General features: G+C 45.2%; 1 protein-coding gene across 1 annotated transcript in view; it reads left to right on the top strand.

Moving 5' to 3' along the window:
- LOC127583130 (solute carrier family 15 member 2-like) overlaps positions 1 to 21,514 on the top strand; it is a 137,663-nt gene that overhangs the window by 23,419 nt on the left and 92,730 nt on the right. The window contains exon 2 of the mRNA XM_052038912.1: positions 4,644 to 4,731. Within this exon, the coding sequence (XP_051894872.1) occupies positions 4,671 to 4,731 (61 nt within the window). The 5' untranslated portion in view covers positions 4,644 to 4,670. The remainder of the gene's footprint in view (positions 1 to 4,643; positions 4,732 to 21,514) is intronic.

The raw sequence follows: 21,514 nt of genomic DNA, 5'->3' as shown, positions 1-21,514 counted from the left end.
GTACCGGGGTACAGTAAAAAACTTGTCTTGCGTACGGATCATACAGATCAATTCGTTACACAGTGCATTGAGGTAGTACAGGGTAAAAACAATAACAGAATACAGAGTAAAGTGTCACAGCTACAGGGAAGTGCATTGCAGGTAGACAATAAGGTGCAAGGTCATAACAAGGTAGATTGTGAGGTCAAGAGTCCATCTCATTGTATAAGGGAACCGTTCAATAGTCTTATCACCATGGGATAGAAGCTGTCCTTGAGCCTGGTGGTACGTGCCCTCAGGCTCCTGTATCCTATGCCTGATGGGAGAGGAGAGAAGAGAGAATGACCCAGGTGGGTGGGGTCTTTGATTATGCTGGCTGCTTCACCAAGGCAGCGAAAGGTATGGACAGAGTCCATGGAGGGGAGGCTGGTGTCCGTGATGCACTGGGCTGTGACCACAACTCTCTGCAGCTTCTTGTGGTCCTGGGCAGAGCAGTTGCCATACCAAGCCATGATACATCCAGATAGGATGCTTTCTATGGTGTTTCGATAAAAGTTAGTGAGTGTCAAAGGGGACATGCCAAATTTCTTTAGCCTCCTGAGGAAGTAGAGGTGCTGGTGAGCTTTCTTGGCCATGGCGTCTACGTGATTGGACCAGGATGGGCTGTTGGTGATGTTCACTCCTAGGAACATTGATCTTCTGTTTCTGGTACCTAGTACACCCCTGACTTTCATCCTTCACCGTAGGATTGTAGAATCAAAGAAAGTTTACACCTCTGATCATGTCTGATGTAAGTCCTGAATACACAGCTTAAACCCATCTGGTAACACTGGTTTCTGGAACACAAGAACACAGGAAAATAGGATCAGGAGTAGGTCACAGGGCTGCTCGAATCTGCCTTGCCATTCAGTGTGAGGCAGCTCTATGCTGGCCTCAACTCCTCTTCTGTGTCAGTTCCCTGTAGCCCTTAATTCCCTGATCTTTCAAACATTTATCTCCACCTTAAGTATGATTTAGTGATCTGGCCTCCACCACCCTCAGGGGAAGAGAATTCCAGAGATTCACCACCATCTGAGAGAAGAAATGTCTATGCCCCTCACTTTTAAATCACTAGCCTCTTATTTTGTAGGTATGTTCGCTTATGACTCTCCCACTAGTGGAAACACTTCGACATCTACCCTGTCAAACCCCCTTAGGATCTTACATGTACGAATAAGATCACTTCTCATTCTCCTAAACTCCAAGGAATGCAGTCCCAAACTGCCTGGTCTCTCTTGATAGGGCAACACTCTCATTCCAGGAATTCGCCAGGTGTGGCCTCACTAACGCCCTGTACAGCAGTAACAAAACCTCCCTATTCTTAAATTCCAATCTCTTCACAATAAAAGCCAGAATGCTGTTTGACTTCTTAATTACCTGTTGGACCTGCCTGCTAACTCTTTTGCGATACATGCACTTAAATACCTGGATTCCTTTGAACTTCATTCATTTGCAGTCTCATTTCACTTAAATAATAATTCACCTTTTAATTTCACTTACTGAAGTGCCTGACCTCTATATTAACCCCATATTAAACTCCAGGTTACCAGATTTTTGCTCAATTATTCAGTCTAGTGACTCAATGATGACATTCCTGCACAAACCTAACCATATCTCAACAACAGAACACTACAGACCACCTCTTGCACTACCATGGACTCGTCTCTGATTGTTTTTGTTTCACCCAAATGTTTTGTTTTGCATTTTTTTTGCTTCACTGTCTGGTATAATTTAAGTATACTTAAGTTCTGTATGTTGTCTGTACCTACGTGCCTGTGATACTGCTGCCAGTAAGGTTTTCATTGTACCTGCGCCTCACTGTGTTTGTGCACATGACAATAACTTGACTTGACTGTTACAGAAAGACAAAGTCCTCACCACAACAACCTACCTTCGTATCATCAGCAAACCCGGAAACCTTACTTTTCCTTCCTGCTCCTGGTCATTAATATAATGTAATAATTTGGGATAATAACCTAATATTTCAATGTTTGAAGGTGAGAACGATTTCTGTCTCCATCAGCCTTTGAGGCAGTGAGTTCCAGACCCCACCCCCCTCTGTGTGAATGAAAATTCCTCACCTCCCATCAAATTAAGGAGCTTGCATATTCTCCCTGTGACCACGTGGGTTTCCTCCAGGTGCTCCGGCTTCCTCCCACATCCCAAAAATGTGCCGACTGGTAGGTTAATTGCCCCTAGTGTGTAGGTGTGTGGGGTGAATTGATGGGAATGTGGAATAGGGTAGGATTAGTGTGACAATAATACTTGATGGTTGGGCCGGACTTGATGGGCTGAATGGCCTATTTCTATGCTCTATCCCCCAATGTCTCTATGAGTTTATGACTTTGAATTTGCGTCCTGTATTTTCCCACACCCTCTCTGTTTTCCCAATTTTCCTGTTACTTCAGTCCTTTCGCAGGCCTGCTGAGTTCCTCTGGCATCATCGTGCTTTTCATCTAGATTCCAGCATCTGCAGTCCTTTGTTTCTCCCAAACGCCCTTACACTTCCTCCAGCGCTAAGCTCAGTGTCTGATGTAAGCTTCCCTTTTATCTGCCTTATCTCACCTTTAATGCACCTTGCCATCCAGGGCGCTCTAGAGTTGGCACTCCCCTCCTGGTCCACTTTCCAGTCCAATATAATTGGTTTTTCAGTACTTTAGAATCTTTTCTCTTCTTTGTATTTTTGTTGCTTTTCATAATAATGAGTTATGATCACTACCATAAAAATACTCCCCCAACTCCCATCTGCCTGGCTTCATCCCCAAAAACTAAAGCCAGAATTGAACCCCTGCTTGTTGGACTGATTACACATCGGCTAAAAACAGTTGAAAAGATCCCACTTTCCGCAGAACCAGTGGTTCTGAAACTGAAAGCCTGCCCTCCAGTCACATCATCACCTGCTCTGTAATCCTGTTTCCGTACTTGGTGACATGCGGCACCTGGAGTAATCTAGAGATCGCTGCCTCTGTAGATCCTGTTGCTTAATCTCTTCCTAAATGTACAACCTGCCTGGCTACAACGATCTCGAAAGCTCTCTCTAAATCTTTTTCAAAAAGATGCGTTATACATCCTAACTTGGGTGTCATAACTAACATTTGACATTATAAAATTTCTAACCTCAATCTCTATTCTTTGGTGATGAATTTAAACTTATGCCTCCTACTTATTAACTCGGTAACCAAGGAGAAATATAGTAATCGCTAACTTACCTGAATAAATTCTCAAATACTTTAACCAATCAATGAGCTGGGAGCAGATTGACACAGAGTGAGCATTGAGCATTGACAGCAGTGATAAGGCTTGGACTTGGATTGAATGCTGACTGAAGGCTGTAGTGTGCTGGTGTTGACCCAGGGTCTCGGGCACTGTGGAATGATCATTACATGGTTCCTTGTGCGCTGCAGAACGTGTGATGGACATGTGGTGTCCAGGCTGGGTTCAGGGTTTCGGTGGGGAGAGTGGGTGGCAGATGAGGCACTACTAGGGGTTGTGGGGAGGAGGTTGGTAATCGGGACTGGAGCCAGGAAGAAGAATCATTGGTCAGGATCAGAGTCTGGAGGGGGGCTAGGGGAGGGGTCTGTGATCAGTAGATGAGGAGCAGTGGTTGAAGGTTCACTGCTGTTCTTGCCCACTGATTTCCCTCCCGACCCGCACCCCTTCCCCTTCTCACGGCCGGTGGGACCTGCTAACCAGCCCTTCCTAACGAAACAAAGGATAACCTGACAGTGGCTGCAGGTTACATGGAACTCAGCTTCACGGTCTGATGTTCTGGCATGTGTGCATAGGTATCCATGTGTGTGCATGTGTGTGTATGTGTCTGTGTCTATTTGTGTGTGTGTGTGTGTCTGTGTATATGTGTCTGCGTGTGTGTGCATCTCTGTGTGTGTCTGTGTCTGTGTGCATTTGTGTGTGTGTGCGTCTGTGTGTGTGTTGGTGTGCGTGCGTCTGTGTGTGTGTGTCTGTGTGTGTGTGTCTGTGCACATGTGCATATGTGTGTGTGTGTATGTGTGTATGTCTGTGTGTGGGTGTGTATGTCTCTGTTTGTGTGTGTGTGTGTGTGTGTGTGTGTGTGTGTGTGTGTGTGTGTGTGTGTGGGAGAGAGAGAGAGGATTTGTGTATGAAACAAAAACAGAAAATGCAGGAGACAGTCAGGTCAGCAGGTCAGGCAGCATCTGTTGAACGTGCAGCAGTTAATGTTTCAGGCCCACATGCAGTACATTAGAGTCATATTGCTGTTGGCACAGAAGCAGGTCCTTTGGCCCACAACATCCATGCTGACCCTTTGGTCCAGCTCCATTGATCCCATTTGCCTGCAAGTGTGATGAGATTGGAAGATGTGCGGGTGAAACAGTGAAAGGGCAGCTGTTGGTCACCCCCCCCCCCCACCTCCCCCCGCCCAGCAGCTGCATGGGAAAGTACTGGAGGAAGGGGAGTGACCTTGTACTCTCTGCTTCACTCCTCCATTTCCATTGACCACTCCAGTTCTTGAGGCAATTTCCCCTGCAACAGTTTTTCTTTACATACTTCCTGCATCTGTAGTCTTTTTGATTTTTATTTTGTGAAAGTCTGCATGTGTTCAGCGGTGTATCGTAATGAAGCCTGTAACTACGTTCCTTCTCATTCAGGTCCTGCTACATTGTGCCGATACATCCATGCCTGAGTACGAGACCTTGGGTGATCACCACTCACAAGGAAACGAGAATGTTGAGCCAGGTACGGTCTGAGTCCATCCCAACCTGTTGCTTGTTCAATGACAAACCCCAGAGTCAGATTTCACCTTACACCCTGTAGCCTATAACCACCTCAGCCAACTTTTTCCAAACACTAATGCCTAGAAATTGGACTTGGAGTGTATCTGTACTCCAAGATATCCCACGTAACTCATGCCTTCCAAGTAATATGTGACCTCTCTGTTCTTCTTATCAAAATGTACTGCCTCATAATCATCTGTGTTGGACTTCAATAGCCAAGTCATTTCCCCATTTGATAGGTTTATTAACATCTTCCTCAATCTTGGCTATTTGGGTATCGTGTGCAAGTTTAGAAATTATGTTTTTGATTCCACATTCCTAACTGTGAACACGAGAGGTCCCAGCACTGATTCTTCTGGAACAACATTTCCCATCCTCGTCAACTGCCTGTCTTTATTCTCAGCTCTGCTTCCTGTCCTGAACCCAGCTAGCAATTCATTCCGCTACTTGGTCTGCTACTCATGACTGACCTAATTCAGTAACTATTATGGCGTATGTTATTGAACGTCTTTTGAACGTCTGGGTAAATTACGTCAACGTGTTACCGTTCTCTGCTCTCTCTGTGAGCACCTCAAAAAGACGCTTCCTTTTGAAGTCCATCCTGATTATTCATTTTTATATTTTCTGTCAGTAGATATTCTTCTGTTCTCTCCATTCCAATGTTTTCCTGACCGTAGGTGTTGAGCCAACTGGTCTACAATTTCCAGGGAAACAAGGGACTGCAGATGCTGGAATCTAGATGAAAAACACTCTGATACTGGAGGAACTCAGCAGGCCAGGCAGCATCCGTGGAGAAAAGCAGGTGGTCAACACCTTGGGTCAGGACCCTTCTTCAGGACTGAAAATAGGAAAAGGGGAGGCCCAATATACAGGAGGGAAAAGCAGAGCAGTGATAGGTGGACAAAAGAGGGGAGGTGGGGTGGGCACAGGGTGGTGATAGGTAGATGCAGGTAAGAGATAGTGATGGGCAGGTGCGGGGGGGGGGGGGGAGGGAAGGGGAGGAGGAGGAGTTCCAGGACATTTCCAGGACATGGTCTATCCCACTTTGTAAACATAGGTACTATACTAGCCAGCTGCCAGTTCTTTGATGCTACACCTTTTCCCAATAAATAAGTAAACACATGTATCAATACCTCTGTGTACTCTTCCTTAGATTCTTTTAAATTGTTTGGATACAATCTATCCAGGGGTTTAACCCTCTCGGAATTTGATTAGTTTATTTAATAGATCCCCCTCTCCTACTTTAAGTGCACTTATTTCATCCCTTATCTCATTGTCCCGTGCCATACCCACCTGGTAAATACTGAAACAAAATAATGACTTACAATTTCTTTCATATCGTTACTTGTGCGGTTGTCCTGTCTGGCTCTTAAAAGCCCTATTTCCATTGCAAGCTTCCTTTTTTATTGATGAATCTGGAATATTATTTACTATTTTGTTGTTTGTTCCTAGATAATTTACACTCACTTGTCTGTCCTAATGTTTCCTGGCTTCCCTAATGCCTTCACATTCTCTCCTGTGCTTATTTGGCATCCTGGCATTCATAAATTAAAGTATTGAGTACAGGAGTTGGGATGTTATGGTGAGGTTGTATAAGTCATTGGTGAGGCCAAATTTGGTGTATTGTGTGCAGTTCTGGTCACCTAACTACAGGAAGGATATCAGTAAGATTGAAAGAGTGCAGAGGAGATTTACTAGAATGTTGCCGGGTCTTCAGGAGCTGAGTTACAGGGAAAGATTGAACAGGTTAGGACTTTATTCCTTGGAGCGTAGAAGAATGAGGGGAGATTTGATAGACGTTTACAGAATTATGAGGGGTATAGACAGAGTAAATGCGAGTAGGCTCTTTCCACCTAGATTAGGAGAGATAAATACGAGAGGACATTGCTTTAGGGTGAAAGGGGAAATGTTTAGGGCGTACATTAGGGGGAACTTCTTCACTCAGAGAGTGGAGGGAGTGTGGAACGGGCTGCCATCTGACGTGGTAAATGCGGGCTCACTCTTGAGTTTTAAGAATAAATTGGATAGATACATGGACGGGAGAGGTCTGGAGGGTTATGGACTGGGTGCAGGTAAATGGAACTAGCGGAATAAAGTTTCAGCACAGACTAGAAGGGCTGAATGGCCTGTTTTCAGTGCTGTAGTGTTCTATGGTTCTATGGTTCATTTTAAGCTCTGTCTTTACCCTCAATCACTCCCTTCAGTCTTTATTCATTCGTGGAATCTCATGAGTGTACAGTTTGTCCTTTGTATTTTACTACCTTGAAGAGTTGTTAACCTGTGAATTCCACATCCTGCACAGACAAAGGCTGTGGAAAGAACATTGAAGTGGAAGGGAGGAGAGGCTCTGGCGGGCGAAACAGAACAGGAGGGTCAAAAATCAAAGGGTGGGTGGATATCAGGTGGGAGGTGGAATAGGTTTAGGGGGAAAGGTTTTAACAGTGTGTGAACTCTCTGAGCTATGGAGCAGCTGATCTGTGGAGGGGGTAGTGACAGATGCCACATTGGGGCCAGGGCGGTGAGTGGGGTATTGGTATTGGTTGCAAGCGGCGTGATTATCACTTTGCCCTTTGCCTTCAAACCCTGAATGTTACAAACGAGAAGGAGGATGTCCCTGGCATTATTTAAATGGAATCTTGTCAATTTTCATTCAAAACCTTGGAAAGTTTGGGAGACATGTTGCTTGTTTTACATTGTAGCCTTTGCCTAGAGGATTATCTAAAAACGCTTGAAGTTACTGTGGAACCCGTCCTGCGGCAGCTCCCTCGCTCTCTCCTAGTGTGTTAGTTGCGGTAATGCATATCACAGGCCTTAAGTTCAGGTCCTGCTTCCACGAGCTGGACGCGTAATGCAGGCCGACAGTGCTGAGGGAACACTGCGTCGTGGAAGGCAGCATGTTTCAGAGGAGGCATTCAGCCCTCGCTCTGCACGTCCTGTCAGGTAGATTTTAAAACGTCCCAAGGCATTTTTTTAAAAAAGAGCATGGGATTTGTCCATAAGACCATAAGACAAAGGAGCAGAAGTCGGCCATTCGGCCCATCGAGTCTGCTCCGCCATTCTATCATGAGCTGATCCATTCTCCCATTTACCCCCACACCCCCGCCTTCTCACCATAACCTTTGATGCCCTGGCTACTCAGATACCTATCAATCTCTGCCTTAAATACACCCAATGACTTTGCCTCCACAGCCGCCCGTGGCAACAAATTCCGCAGATTCACCACTCTCTGGCTAAAGAAATTTCTCCGCATCTCTGTTCTGAATGGGCACCCTTCAATCCTGAAGTCGTGCCCTCTTGTACTAGACTCCCCTACCATGGGAAACAACTTTGCCACATCTACTCTGTCCAGGCCTTTTAACATTCGAAATGTTTCTATGAGGTCCCCCCTCATTCTTCTGAACTCCAAGGAGTACAGCCCAAGAGCCGTCAAACGTTCCTCATGTGTTAACCCTCTCAGTTCTGGAATCATTCTAGTGAATCTTCTCTGAATGTCCTTGGGAAGTATTTAATTTTTAAATTAGCTTCCAGAATTTTTCAGTCATTATCAATTTGCCATTTGTGGAATCTTGTTGCGTGCAAATTGGCTGCTTCATATCCTAGATTACATGGGTACCTCACTGGATGTAAAGACCCTTCCACTTGTTCGAGTGAAAGATGATTCCTTCTTCCCTTCTTCACTATTGGAAACCCTTTGGTAATTCCAGTGTGAGAGGGGGCAAGGAGGAACAGCAGTCACTTACCTAGGGGAATGGAAAGCTTTTGAATACTGATGACACCTCTGGAGAGGATCCAGCTGCTGATTCGAACGCCTAGCCAGATGTGGAGGCAGTGTGGACCTTGTGGCATTCTTGCATCTGGATGAGATTATTAGCGGTCATTTATGGCAGCTTCAGTGGAGATTAACAAAGATAGAAGGGGAATTGTTACTAATTCAGGAAGATCACAGCCGACCCTTTGCCTCAGCACCACTTTCCTGCACTGACTTCATATCCTTTTATTCTTTAAATATCCCAAAAACTAGTGATCCCTGTCTTGAAAACATTCGGTATACTTAGAAGCTGGGGTTGGCACAACATTGTGGGCCAAAGGGCCTGTATTGTGCTGTACTGTTCTATGTAATTCAGCACTGGACAGAATCTGTGTCATTGAGGGGAGTGTTCAGACTTGTTACCGTAGTGAGCTGATTGCCCATTTTACATCTCTCCTGATTTTTATTCTATTGAAGTAAATGAATTTATTTCAAGAGCAGATTGCGCGGTACAGGTCCTCCCTAGCTCATGGACACTTGACTTATGTACAGCTCGTACATACGAACGGGCATTTGGGAGACTGGCGGGATGGATTTGCCGGCTGCTATGGGGCTGCAGGAATCTTCTGCCACCTGGGAACTCGGTTTCGTATCCGCATTTCTGACTTATGATCTGCCCGGGCTGTGAGCAGTTCACAGGAACGGAACACTGCCGTTACCTGGGCAGGACCTGTATTTGGGAAGGTTGCTTTGTCCTGCTGTAGGAGTGCTCCTCACCCTGGAGTACAGCAGAATGCTGCCAGAACTCGTAAGCTTTGCTGATGTCTGGGGCTGATTTGACGTGGTTGAAGATTGGCAGCTGTGATGTTGGGGTCTTCAGCAGGAAGTTGAAAGGTGAGGTTGGTGAGGGCTGGAGAGTCCAATGTTTTCCTTTGCACACTTTGGGCTCCCTGTGGATGTTTGTGGAACCTGTGATTGCTGTTAGTTGTTTAATGGTCCCCATTTTTCATGACTGGTTGTGATAAATGACAGAAATGTTTCGGCACAGAAGAAGGCCATTTGGCCCACTGACTCTCTGCCAGCACCAGAGCAACCCCATCAGTTCCATTCCTTGCTCTCCCTGTACAATTTACAGCTCTGCAGATTATTTTTCCTCACGTCTGACCACTTCCCTTTCGAAGGTACAGATTGACATTTTTTCCATGTCCAGATCATGGACATTCTTTGACCACAAGAGGTTTCTTCTCACAACTCCCCTGAACCTTTGCCCATTGTTTTAAATCTGTGCCCCGTGGTCCTTGAAATTGAAGCACTCATCCCCTCATCCCTTGCTCCTTGAACTATCTACTGATGTGACCACCTCCTCACCCCGTCTCAACCTAACATGTTCTTGTCCCCTTCTCCCACATCTCCCTTCAAGGTTCTTTCCTTTAAAGAGAACAACCCCAGCTTCTAAATATACGGAGTGTTTTCAAGACAGAGATCAATAGTTTTTGGGATATTTAGGGAATAAAAGGATCAGTGCAAGAAAGTGGTGCTGAGGCAAAGGGTCAGCTGTGATCTTCCTGAATGGTGGGGCAGCCCGGAGGGCCCTTCTCCTGCTTCTTTTTTATCTTCTAATAAATCTTTTCTGTAGCCTCTTCAGGACCTTCATACCTTCCAAAAGTGTTGTGAACTGGACTGGATGTCATACCCTAGTCACGGCCTAACCAACGTCTTATTAATGTTCAACATCACCTCCTTGCTTTTGTTAATCTGGACTGCTGTAGAACTGTTCCATCTAGTCTATGTTTCCTTGGTCTAATGGTATGCACTCTGGGAGATCTACTAAGAGTAGAAGGATAGGATAGAGACACTGCTTGGTAGGCCCAAGGGAGTACTGAGGAACAGAGGGACCTCGTTGTACAAGTCCAAGGATCCCTAAAGTGTAGCACAGGTAGATAAAATGGTGAAGAAGGCACATGGGATACTTGCCTCTATTAGCTGAGGTATGGAATTTAAGACCAGGAAGGGTACCGTACAACCTTGTACAACTCTGTTAATTCAGTTGCAAGGAGAGACTTCTTGCTTGGAGTGGAGCAGGTTGAGGGGTGATGGTATTTGGGTAGGGGGTGGGGGGGGGAAGCTGATAGGTGTATGAAATCATGAGATAGTAGGGGATTTTTCCCAACAGCAGAAGAATCTAAATCTAGAGGGCATAGGTCTCGGGCAAGGAGTTTTAGGGGGGATCTGAGGAAGAAATTTTTTACCTGGGATGCACTCCCTAAGTGAGTGGTGAGGAGTGTGGTCTCATAAGATTTAATTATCAAGGGCAAGTGCTGGTAAATGGGGTTAGTATAGATAGGCACTTGATGGTGGGCCGAAGGGCCTGTGCTGTGTGATTCCTTGACCCTATGAAGTCAAAGATCCTGTTTCCTTTACTGACCCTCACAATATACCTGGCCACTCTCAAAGATTTATGCATTTATACACCCAGGTTACTCAAGGCCTTTAAAATTGTTCCATTTAGTCAGAGTTACCTTGTTATTTTGTCTTCACTTATTCTTCCTGCCACAGTGAACGACTTAGCCTTTTTCACCAAGTTTCACCTGCCACATGTATTCCTATTCTCGAGGCTTCTCTGCATCCCTTTGCAGCCTCTCGCCCTCCTCCTTTCTGTTAACCCATCACACCTCCTAGTTTTGCATCATCATCAGGTCTTGAAATTTCACTCTAGACCCCTATATCCAAGCTGTTAATAAATATTAAAAGAAACAATGAACCTTGCAGTGACCGTGAGCACTGAGGAACAACCATTTACCATGACTCGGCTTTCTGAGCTTCAGACAGTTTTGACAGGGCAGTTCGGCTCCTTGGTTTGGGATTGCATCTGGGCATGCTTGCCAATAACATCTGAGAGAACTAGGGCTTAGCCACATGGGATCCAAAGGGTGGTTTGTTGGTTGACTTGATGGTCTGTAATACCAAGGACAGATGAAAGGAAGAGAGTCAAAGAGATTGGAGGAGCAAATCCAGCCACAGGGACTTTAAAAAGAGCACTGCCCAGTCACAATGTAACCTCAACTGTCCGGCAAGCAGTGAACTTCTTGAGAAGCCATTCAGTCAAGAAGCAGCAAATGAATCATCCCACTGCGTGGGGAATTAAAGAGCTGGTATGCTGATCCGTAAGGAGTGAAGTACACACACACACATGCGAACGTGTGCCCATGCACACAAATGTGCTTACATGCTCACACGTATTCATAAATATGCTCTCACACATGGATGCATGACTTTTCACCACTGAGTATCATATGGTGGTGAATGACGTGCATCCACAGTGAGAAACTGCCATTCAAAAGGCACAATAAACTAACTGACAGGGCATAGACAGATCGACTGACTGTTTATTTCCCTCCATAGATGCTGCCTGACCTGCTGGGCTCCTCCAGCACTTTTTGTGTATTGCTCCAGATTCCAGCATCTGCAGAATTTCTTGTGTCTTCGACTGACTACTGTTCCCTCATTGCTTGTGTGCAGTCACAGTATAAAAACAGCATGCACCTTCCTGAGAAATGTTCCTGTCATATAAAACACCCATACCCAAGTAAACCATTACAACGGCCATGCTCCACCTGGTGTACAGATTGAGTAGATATCTCCTAGCAAGTTCAAGCAATGTGCTCACACTCTATTCTGTACTGTATAGCAATACTGCAAGCCACAGGTACTCACACCCCATGCAGCTCATTTATATTCCCAAATACTTGCCCTCGTAAAACACCTTTCTATCCAATTTATTCACTATTGTTGTACGTTGCCAGCCTATACCTGAGCCACCTGTGTTGGGATTTTAACAGAGGCCCAACCAGTTCCCCTCCACCAACACACTCGTTCACTGGCACAACTCATTCTCAGCATCTCCTTGGACTCCACCCACTTCCTCCAGACCAAAGTAGCAGTAGCTGTGAGAACTTGCCCAGGTTTAAGCTCTGCCTGTTTCTTTGTGGGATACGTGGAACAGTCTTTGTTTCAGCCCAACTCTCGCCCACTCCCTCAATGCTTTTTCCATTGGTGCTGATTCCATACAGAACTCGAAAATGTCATCGGTTTTTGCTGCCAGTTTCCACCCTGCTTGTCTTCATGTGGTTTATCTCTGATCTTCCCTCTCTGGGTGTTCTCTGGCAGCGAGAAAGGGAAGGGTCATCTCTTACGGAGTTGAAGAGGAATTTCTTTGGCCAGAGGGTGGTGAATCTGTGGAATTCATTGCCATAGACGGCTGTGGAGGCCAAGTCATTGGGTATATTTAAAGTGGAGGTTGATAGGTTCTTGATTAGTAAGGGCATCAAAGGTTACAGGGAGAAGGCAGGAGAATGGGATTGAAAGGGAAAAATAAATCAGCCATGATTGAATGGCGGAGAAGACATGATGTCTCCTATGTCTTATAGTTTTATGGCTAGTTTGGCTGTGCATCATCCATCTGTAATGGGCTTTTTATCTCTCCACTATGTGTGGCCTGACTTGCTGACCATGTTTGACAGCTCTGCACTTCATGGTGTTCACATTGTTTTTTTTTATGTTCTTTCTCTCTCTAACTTCCCTCATTAACTTATCAACTGTCATCAAGAGCTTCTCACCATGGCAACCCTGGCCTCACCCTGTCAGAAATGTTCCCCGTATCCTATCCATTCTCTGCAAATTAAAACTACCTTGTTTTCTCTCTTTGACCTGAATATTAACTCTGCCTTCACAGACAACACCTGACCTGCTGGATGTTCCCAGCATTTTCTGGTTCTACTCTCTGTTTCCTTAATTTGCTGTCAGACTCTCATTCGGTTGGGAATTTTTTGTTTGTTTTGGTAGGCCTGCACCCAAAATTAGAGGATCAGATTTTACTGAGGCAGTGCACATGGCTCGAAACAGACTCATTCCAAGGGTGATTTAGAAACCACAACACTAATTGATTGGGGCATGCCCTTTGTATCACGGTGGAACCTGAGTACCTGAAGGGTTTGGCAAACATTCTAGGAAAATGCTTCCTGCCCAGGTGAACTCTCATTGTGGATCCTGAGGTTTTACAAGCCTAAATGTAGGCTCAGCACTTGATGGATTCAGTCTATGCAGTTTGTGATCCCAGTGCTGGTGTTATATACAGACTGGGTGATGGAGTGAACTGGGAGTGTGTGTGTGTGTGTGTGTGTGTGTGCGTGTGTGTGTGTGTGTGTGTGTGTGTGTTTGTGTGTGTGTGTGTGTGTGTGTGCGTGTCTATACAGGGTGATATTTAATGTCCGTCGTCTTTCTTTAAGGGATCCATTAAAAAAAATCTAAATAACTAGTTGCTCCCATGGCAGCAACTACAACATGTGCCTTTAACCTGTTAAAAGTTACTAAGTTGTTTCACTAAAATGTTATGAAACAAAATCTTGTTACGAACATGAAGGGGATATTTGGGCTTGCCAAAGAGTAAGTCTTAAGCTTTGTCTTTTGGAGGAGAAGAGCTGGGCTGGGATCTGTGGACGAATCCAGAGCTTATGGCCTGGGCAGGTGGGCCCAGCCACAGTGGTGTTGATAAAAATCTAAGATGCACGTAAAGCGAGAGGTGGAGGAAGGGATATCAGAATCAGAGGGCTGTGGGGCTGGAGGAGAGGGTAGAAATAAGGAGCGTAAGAGAAAATGGATGGTTTTGTAAGTAATGTTGAAAGTTTAAAACTGGAGGTATTGGTGTGGGAGGGGAAGACTGGAAGTTATGAATTTAAGCAGCCAACTGCTGGAATTTAAAGGTGGTGTCAATCAACCATTGGTGCATTGCATGTTTATGTTTGAATTTTTATTTACTCTGTTTCCTTGAACCACTTTAGATACACATCTGTGAGTGAAGGTGAACTTTTAACTCTGTATCTAGTTGTAACTTGTGCCAGGGAAAGTTGATTAATTCTAAATATTACCCGTAAAGACCAATTAATTCTGCAACATGGTCAAAAGTTGGATCTATGTATTGACACTAACGTGTCCTAAAAAGTTTCTGATGAATGTTACCAAGCAAAAATTGACACCAAGCCATGTCTGGAGATGACAGGGCAGGTGACCGAGGGCTTGGTCAAAGAGGGAGAACTTAAGGAGCAGTGCGGTGGTGCAGCCGTTACTGTGGCTGCCTCATCGCTTCAGGGACCCTGATTAACTCCTGACCTCTGGTGCTGACTGTGCAGAGTCTGTACGTTCTTTTGCGTGGGCTCACCTTGGGTGTTCCGGTTTCTTCCCACGTCTCAAAGACGCGCTGGTAAGTTAATTAGCGAGGGTAAACGTCCCCTAGTGTAGATTGTTGGGAAAAACAATCAAAGGGGAGCTGATGAGCATGTGAAAGAAAGAATAGGTTTCTGGGATACGTCATAGAAAACGTCCTATCTGGATGCATCAAGGCTTGGTCTGGCAACTGCTCTGCCCAAGAAATTGCAGAGAGTTGTAGACACAGCTCAGTCCATCACAAAAACCAGCCTCTCCTCCATGGACTCTGTCTACACTTCTCACTGTCTCGGTAAAGCAGCCAACATAATCAAAGACCCCACCCACCCCGGACATTCTCTCTTCTCCCCCCCTTTCCATCAGGCAGAAGATAACAAAAGCTTGAAATCACACACCACCAGATTCAAAGATAGCTTCTATCCCACTGTTATAAGACTCTTGAACAGATCTCTTGTACGATAAAGATCTCACAATCTATTTATTTGTAGCCCTTGCACCTTATTGTCTTCCTGCACTGCACTTTCTCTGTAACTGTAAAGCTAACACTAAATTCTGCCTTTCCCTTTGTACGACCTCAATGGCATGGAAAACAGCTTTTCACTGTATCTTGTGATGTGTGACAAAAATAAACCAATTACCAAATAAGCAGAGAGAAAATGGAACCAATAGGAATGTTCTCCTGGGGGCCAGCATAGACAGGATGGACTGAATGGCCTCCTTCTAGGTCCTGATAAAATAAAGGAATATAAAAGAAGAAAAAGAGGCAGAGAGCTGGAGAGGTTTAGTGAGGGAATCACAGAGCTGAGGGCACGGACAACTGAAGGTATGGCCGCTGATGATCAAATTCAGGGATGGTCAAGAGGCCAGAGTTGGACACAGATAGATAACTGGGAGGCTTAGGGCTGGAGGAGATAACAGAGGTATGGAAGGAGACTACGAGTGGTTTGGTATTGGTATTGGAATTGGTTTATTATTGCCACTTGTACCAAGGTACAGTGAAAAATTTATCTTGCATACTGATCGTACAGGTCAATTCATTACACAGTGCAGTTACATTGAGTTAGTACAGAGTGCGTTGATGTAGTACAGGTAAAAACAATAACAGTACAGAGTAAAGTGTCACAGCTACGGAGAAAGTGCAGTGCAATAAGGTGCAAGGTCACAACAAGGTAGATCGTGAGGTCAGAGTCTCTGTTTGAACGTGAACATGAGACTTTTCAAGCCGCAATGTTGCCTAATCGATGGTTAATGTAGAGGAGTGAACACAGGGGTGCTGGGTGCATGGACAGTAATGCTTTATCTTCCACATCTCCTGTCTGGGAATCACAAGTTTAAGTGATTATGCCATAACCATATAGGGCCATATTAGTCCTGTAGGGACCTTCTATTGTTTCTGAGGAAGTTATCTCTTTCGGTAAACAAGCCCGTCTCCCTGAACATACCTTCACACCCTGCATGGTGCATGGGTGGGGGAGTCTAATGAAATCATCAGATACTTGCTGATCTCCAGAAATTCAAGGCCGTCTGCTACACAAGGCTGCAGGTCACTGTCAGGTCATCGAGATCCTGAACATCTCTGGCAAGAATCAAGGAAATGTGACGTGTATTTATGTGGTGCACTTAACAATTTATGTCATTCCCATTCGTGCACAGCAAGGTCCCACAACTAGGAACACTAGACATGTTTCTCACTGGGTTTTGAGAGATAAGTATTGGTCAGGATACTGGGGATAAGAACAGAAATACTGGAAGAACTCAGCCAGTCAAGCAGCATCTGTGGAGAGAGAAACCAACCAATGTTTTAGGTCAGTGACTCTTCCTCAGAACTGGGGGAGAGTGGAGGACTTACAGTTTTAAAGCAGAACTGGGGTGGAGAGAGGTATAAGACAGGAGACTGTATGGAGGTAGGTTAAAACAGATAAAGCGATAATGAGCATGAGTACTGACAGTTAATGAGAGATTTTAAGGAAACAAGCTGAGAAGGGCATATAAACACAATAATGGGAAATGATTGGCCTTCATTAGTCGGGGTATTGAGTTCAAGAGCTGCCAGGTGATGTTGCAGCTCTATAGAACTCCGGTCAGACCACACTTGGAGTATTGTGTTCAATTCTGGTCACCTCATTATAGGAAGGATGTGGAAGCTTTTAGAGAGGGTGCAGAGGAGATTTACCAGGATGCTGCCTGGATTGGAGAGCATGTCTTATGAGGATAGGTTGAGTGAGCTCGGGCTTTTCTCTTTGGAGAGAAGGAGGATGAGAGGTGACTTGATAGAGGTGTACAAGATGATAAGAGGCATAGATCGAGTGGACAGTCAGAGACTTTTTCCCAGGGTGACAATGGCTAACTCGAGGGGACATAATTTTAAGATGATTGGAGGAAGGTATAAGGGGGATGTCAGGGGTAAGTTTTTTGCACAGAGAGTGGTGGGTGTGTGGAACGCACTGCCGGCAGAGGTTGTGGGGGCAAATACATTAGGGACATTTAAGAGACACTTAGATAGACACATGAATGATAGAGAAATGGAGGGCTCTGTGGGAGGAAAGGGTTAGATAGATCTTAGAGCAGGATAAAATGTCGGCACAACATTGTGGGTCGAAGGGCCTCTACTGTGCTGTAATGTTCTATGTTTTATGAGAGAGCAGTTTACCTGAAGTTGGAAAATTCAATGTCTGAAAAGCATTTGGGATCCTATGATTCATAATAGAAGCATAGAGTACAAAGGCAGGCAAGCTATATTAACACGTACAAAACAAGGTCACTACAGGAGTATTGCATCCAATTCTGGTCAACACACTTTCAGAAGAAAGTGAAGATCTGGAGAGGTCACAGCAAGGGATATTGCTGCAACCTCTGCTGGGGTATTTCCAGGAATGAATAAGTCCAGCTGCAAGGTTTGGTTGGGATTGTTCTCCTCAGAGCAAAGAAGGTTGAGAGGAAGCTTGATAAAAGTGTGTGTGATCATGACTGGTCCAGACAGATCAAACCGAGGCAAACTGCCCCCATTAATGGAAGGACAAGGACCAAGGGACGTGGGCTTAAAGTTTTGCACAAAAACATACCCATGGGTGTGAGGAGAAGCTTTTTTCTGTGGATTTATGATGGTCAGGAGCCCACTGTCTGTAGCAGTGATGGAAACAGAATTAGCCAGGGCTTCCAAAAGGGAACTGGAAACTTGAAGGATAGTAATTTTCAGGACTTTGTGGACAGGTCGGGGGAATGGGAATGAAGACCTGCTTACGAGGAGATAGCATACACTCAAAGGGCTGATCGGTCTCATTCTGAGCCATAACAATTCCACAATTCTCTTCTATAAATCTATAAAAATCAGTGTTTTTGTTAGTTGTGCAACCATATTTCAGTCTTACGTCGCTAAATAGAGGACAGTTAATTTTGTTCTTTACCAGAGAGTTTCCTTGAGTCGGCCCAAATAATTGATGTAGAGGGTGGAAGGATGGTTAAGCAAGTTTGTCTCTCCTCCACCTTCCTCCTCACCTGCCCACCGCCACCCACCTCCCCACCTCCCCACTGCCCCCGGTTATCCCTGGTCTTCCTCACCACTGTGCTACATGATGACTTCTGTTTTTACAGCACAATTGTGGTGAGATCTTTCGGCAATCTTTGGTGGGCCACACTTGCCTCAGTCCAAGCAGCAGAATCTGTCATAAAGTGTCCTGAAGTCATCCTCCTGAAGTGGTAATCAATTGTACTTCTGCGTCCTCTTCAGTAGTAGGCCACTCGGCCCCTCAAGTCTGTCCCACCATTTAAAGTGATCATGGCGGATCTGTCCTCAACTCTGACCAGGCCTCAATCTGACCAGGCCACAACTCCTCTTCTGTGCCAGTTCCCCATCGCTCTTAGTTCCCTGATCTTTCAAGAATTGACCTACCTTCTCCAGTGATCCAACCTCCACAACTCTCTGGGGTAGAGAATTCTAGAGATTCACCATCCTTTGCACTGAGAATGGAAAGATCATCGTCAGGCTGAAGAGGGGAAGATGGGTCTTGCAACAACCACTCACACTGTGCTCCCTAAGCTCACAATCTCCCCTTAACCTTGGAAAGAACCCTGACACACTTATCTTGTATGTGAGGAAGATTGTAGAAAGATACATCTTTGCATATGTTTTCCCTGAGGTAAGAATCCAAATGCTAGGATGACATAAATAGATACAGGAGAATTAATGGCGTGCTGACAACTACACATTTTCTTTATTGAATTGTCCACTATCAGAATCAGAATCAGATTTATCATTACTGACTTAGATGACGTGAAATGTGTTGTTTTGCAGCAGCAGTACAGTGCAAAGACATAAAATTACTATAAATTACAAAATAAATAAATAGTTCATGTGTTCATGGACTGTTCAGAAGTCTGACGGCGGAGGGGAAGAAGCTGTTCCTGAATCATTAAGTGTGGGTCTTCAGGCTCCTGTACCTCCTCCCCGATGGTAGTAACAACAAAAGGGCATGTCCCGTTTGGTGAGGGTCCTTAGTGATGGATGCCGCCTTTTTGAGGCACCATCTCACATTACATTAATTTTGTTGGAAGAGTCAGAGCTTGTAGACAGCAGTGTTCCATAATTGGATTGACCCTGATGGAAGAGGTTAGTCTGGTACCTGAGGCTAAATGCTGAGAACAGTGGGTCGATGCACCGCTGCGCACCAGTTATGGCCAGCTGTAATTTAGATAAACTATCGGGGTCTGGAAAACCAAAGTGAGGGAGGAGCAGAGGCCGGAGAAATGGATAGATTCTGTGGCCTTGACATCTTAGCAGCCAAGGCAAGAGTCAACAAATATTACCTGCATTTATAAAGAGAAGGCAAGACATGCTGCATGTCTGAAATAAAAGCAGAGGTCATTGGAAACAAAAGGACAGGTAGGCTCTGTGGAGAAAGAAACATTGAAGTTGAATGATCTTTCCATTGGAGAACTTGGTGTTGTGAAATGTCTCAAGATGTTCCATAGGAGTGGAAGTGGACACAGTTTGATACTGAGTCACTCGAGGACATGGAAATGCAGATGGCCGAAAGATTAACCAAAGAGGTTTTAAGGATTGTCTTAAGAGATGACAGAGGAAGAGAGAGAAGTGAGATCAGGAAGGGAATTCCACAGTTTAGGGCCCTGGCAGTTGAAGGTGCAACTGTAAGTGACGGAGCAATTAAAAGTCAGACTGAAGGCTGCAGCTGGTGGAGATCTGAGCTTGATACACCATGGGAATGGTATAGCCCTTGGGTGGGCCAAGGCTGTGTAGGGATTTATAGGATGATAATTTTAAAATGCATGCTAGCAAGAACAGGAGAGATTGGTGGATCTCATCCCAACCAAACCCTTCTGAAGCACGGTTCTTTTCATAATGTGAAGAAAGACACCAATTCTCACATAGGACGCTATAAGCAGCGACACAGTGAATGAGCCGGGAAATTTGTTTTGCTGGTGTGAGTGGTTGTGGGATTAATGCTGATTAGCACTCCTTCCCTGTCCTGATATTACTGTGTGATCTTTCATCCACCTGCAAGGACAGAGGGAGCATGAGGTAAACACGTCGCCTGAAACACGGCACGCCTGACAGAGCAGTACTCATGCAGTGCTGCCCCGGTGCATCGGCTTAGGTTCTGTGGCCCGCCTCTGGAGAGCGGCTTGAACGCTCATGTGTCGCAAGAAAAACGACAGCACCACCATTGAGTCAAAGCTGACCCTAATATGGAAGATGAGGCAGGGACTTCTAGTATCAAGGCCCCACAGTCAATGAATAAAACCTCAGATAGTCCTCTCAGCATGACGAAGGCAAACGTTTAGTTAAGTACTGGACTGAAAGCCATGAGGAAAAACTAAAATAATCAATCTTGTGGGTGATAAATACTTCTGGAATATAGCTGATAAAGACTAAAAATGTACATTGGCAAATTTAACTAGATCTTTGTTAAACTCCCTGAGTCATTTCTAAATACTAAAGAAGGTTATTAAGTGGTGCTGACTTATCTGCTGAGTTTGGTTGGGTGGGAAACCTTGTCAACATAAGCTCAGGTATGCCTGGGGTAGAGTGAGCATCACCATCTCTCGTAAGTATTGACGAATCAACGTAAGGAAACCTTGGTGTCTCAGGATGAACAACATCTATAAGGTGGATGGTAACAGTCTATTCCCCAGGGTAGGGGAGTCCACAATGAGGGGGCATAGATTTAGGGTGAGAGGGGAAAGATTTAAAAGGGACCTGAGGGGCAACTTTTTCACGCAGAGGGTGGTGAGTATGTGGAACGAGCTGCCAGAGGAAGTGGGTGAGGCAGGTACAACAGGATCATTTAAGAAGCACTTGGATAGGTACATGCAGGGATATGGGCCGAACGCAGGAAATTGGGATGAGGTGGGTGGCACCTTGGTCAGCATGGACTCATTGGGCTGAATGGCCTGTATCCATGTGGTATTGCTCCAAGACTCTAACAGTGTTACTCTTGGTGGAGTTCAAGGTACTGGTCTAAACTTGGTCCCCCAGACCACACATGCCCTTAGGGAGGGTGATGTGTCTTCATACTCATGGGGAGATTCAATCCCATCCAAGCAATGGTTAAGGCAGTCATCACTCCTTATCTTGCTCCTGGCCTTCCTGTGATACCATCCTCCCACATTGCTGGTTGCCAGTTGCCTTATAAGGGATAGTGGAACTTCTGCTCTTTTCAAGGTAACAAAGGAATTCGCTCAAAATGGGTCTGTCGCTGCAAACCTTTCTCCGTGGTTTTGCTGAAGTCAAGGCAGGAGTCAGCCCTCAGACTCTGATAGA

The sequence above is a fragment of the Pristis pectinata genome, chromosome 25 (genome assembly GCF_009764475.1).
Source record: "Pristis pectinata isolate sPriPec2 chromosome 25, sPriPec2.1.pri, whole genome shotgun sequence".
Lineage (NCBI taxonomy): Eukaryota > Metazoa > Chordata > Chondrichthyes > Rhinopristiformes > Pristidae > Pristis > Pristis pectinata.
Note: the sequence above shows the minus strand (reverse complement) of the source record. Positions and strands in the feature narration are given on the sequence as shown.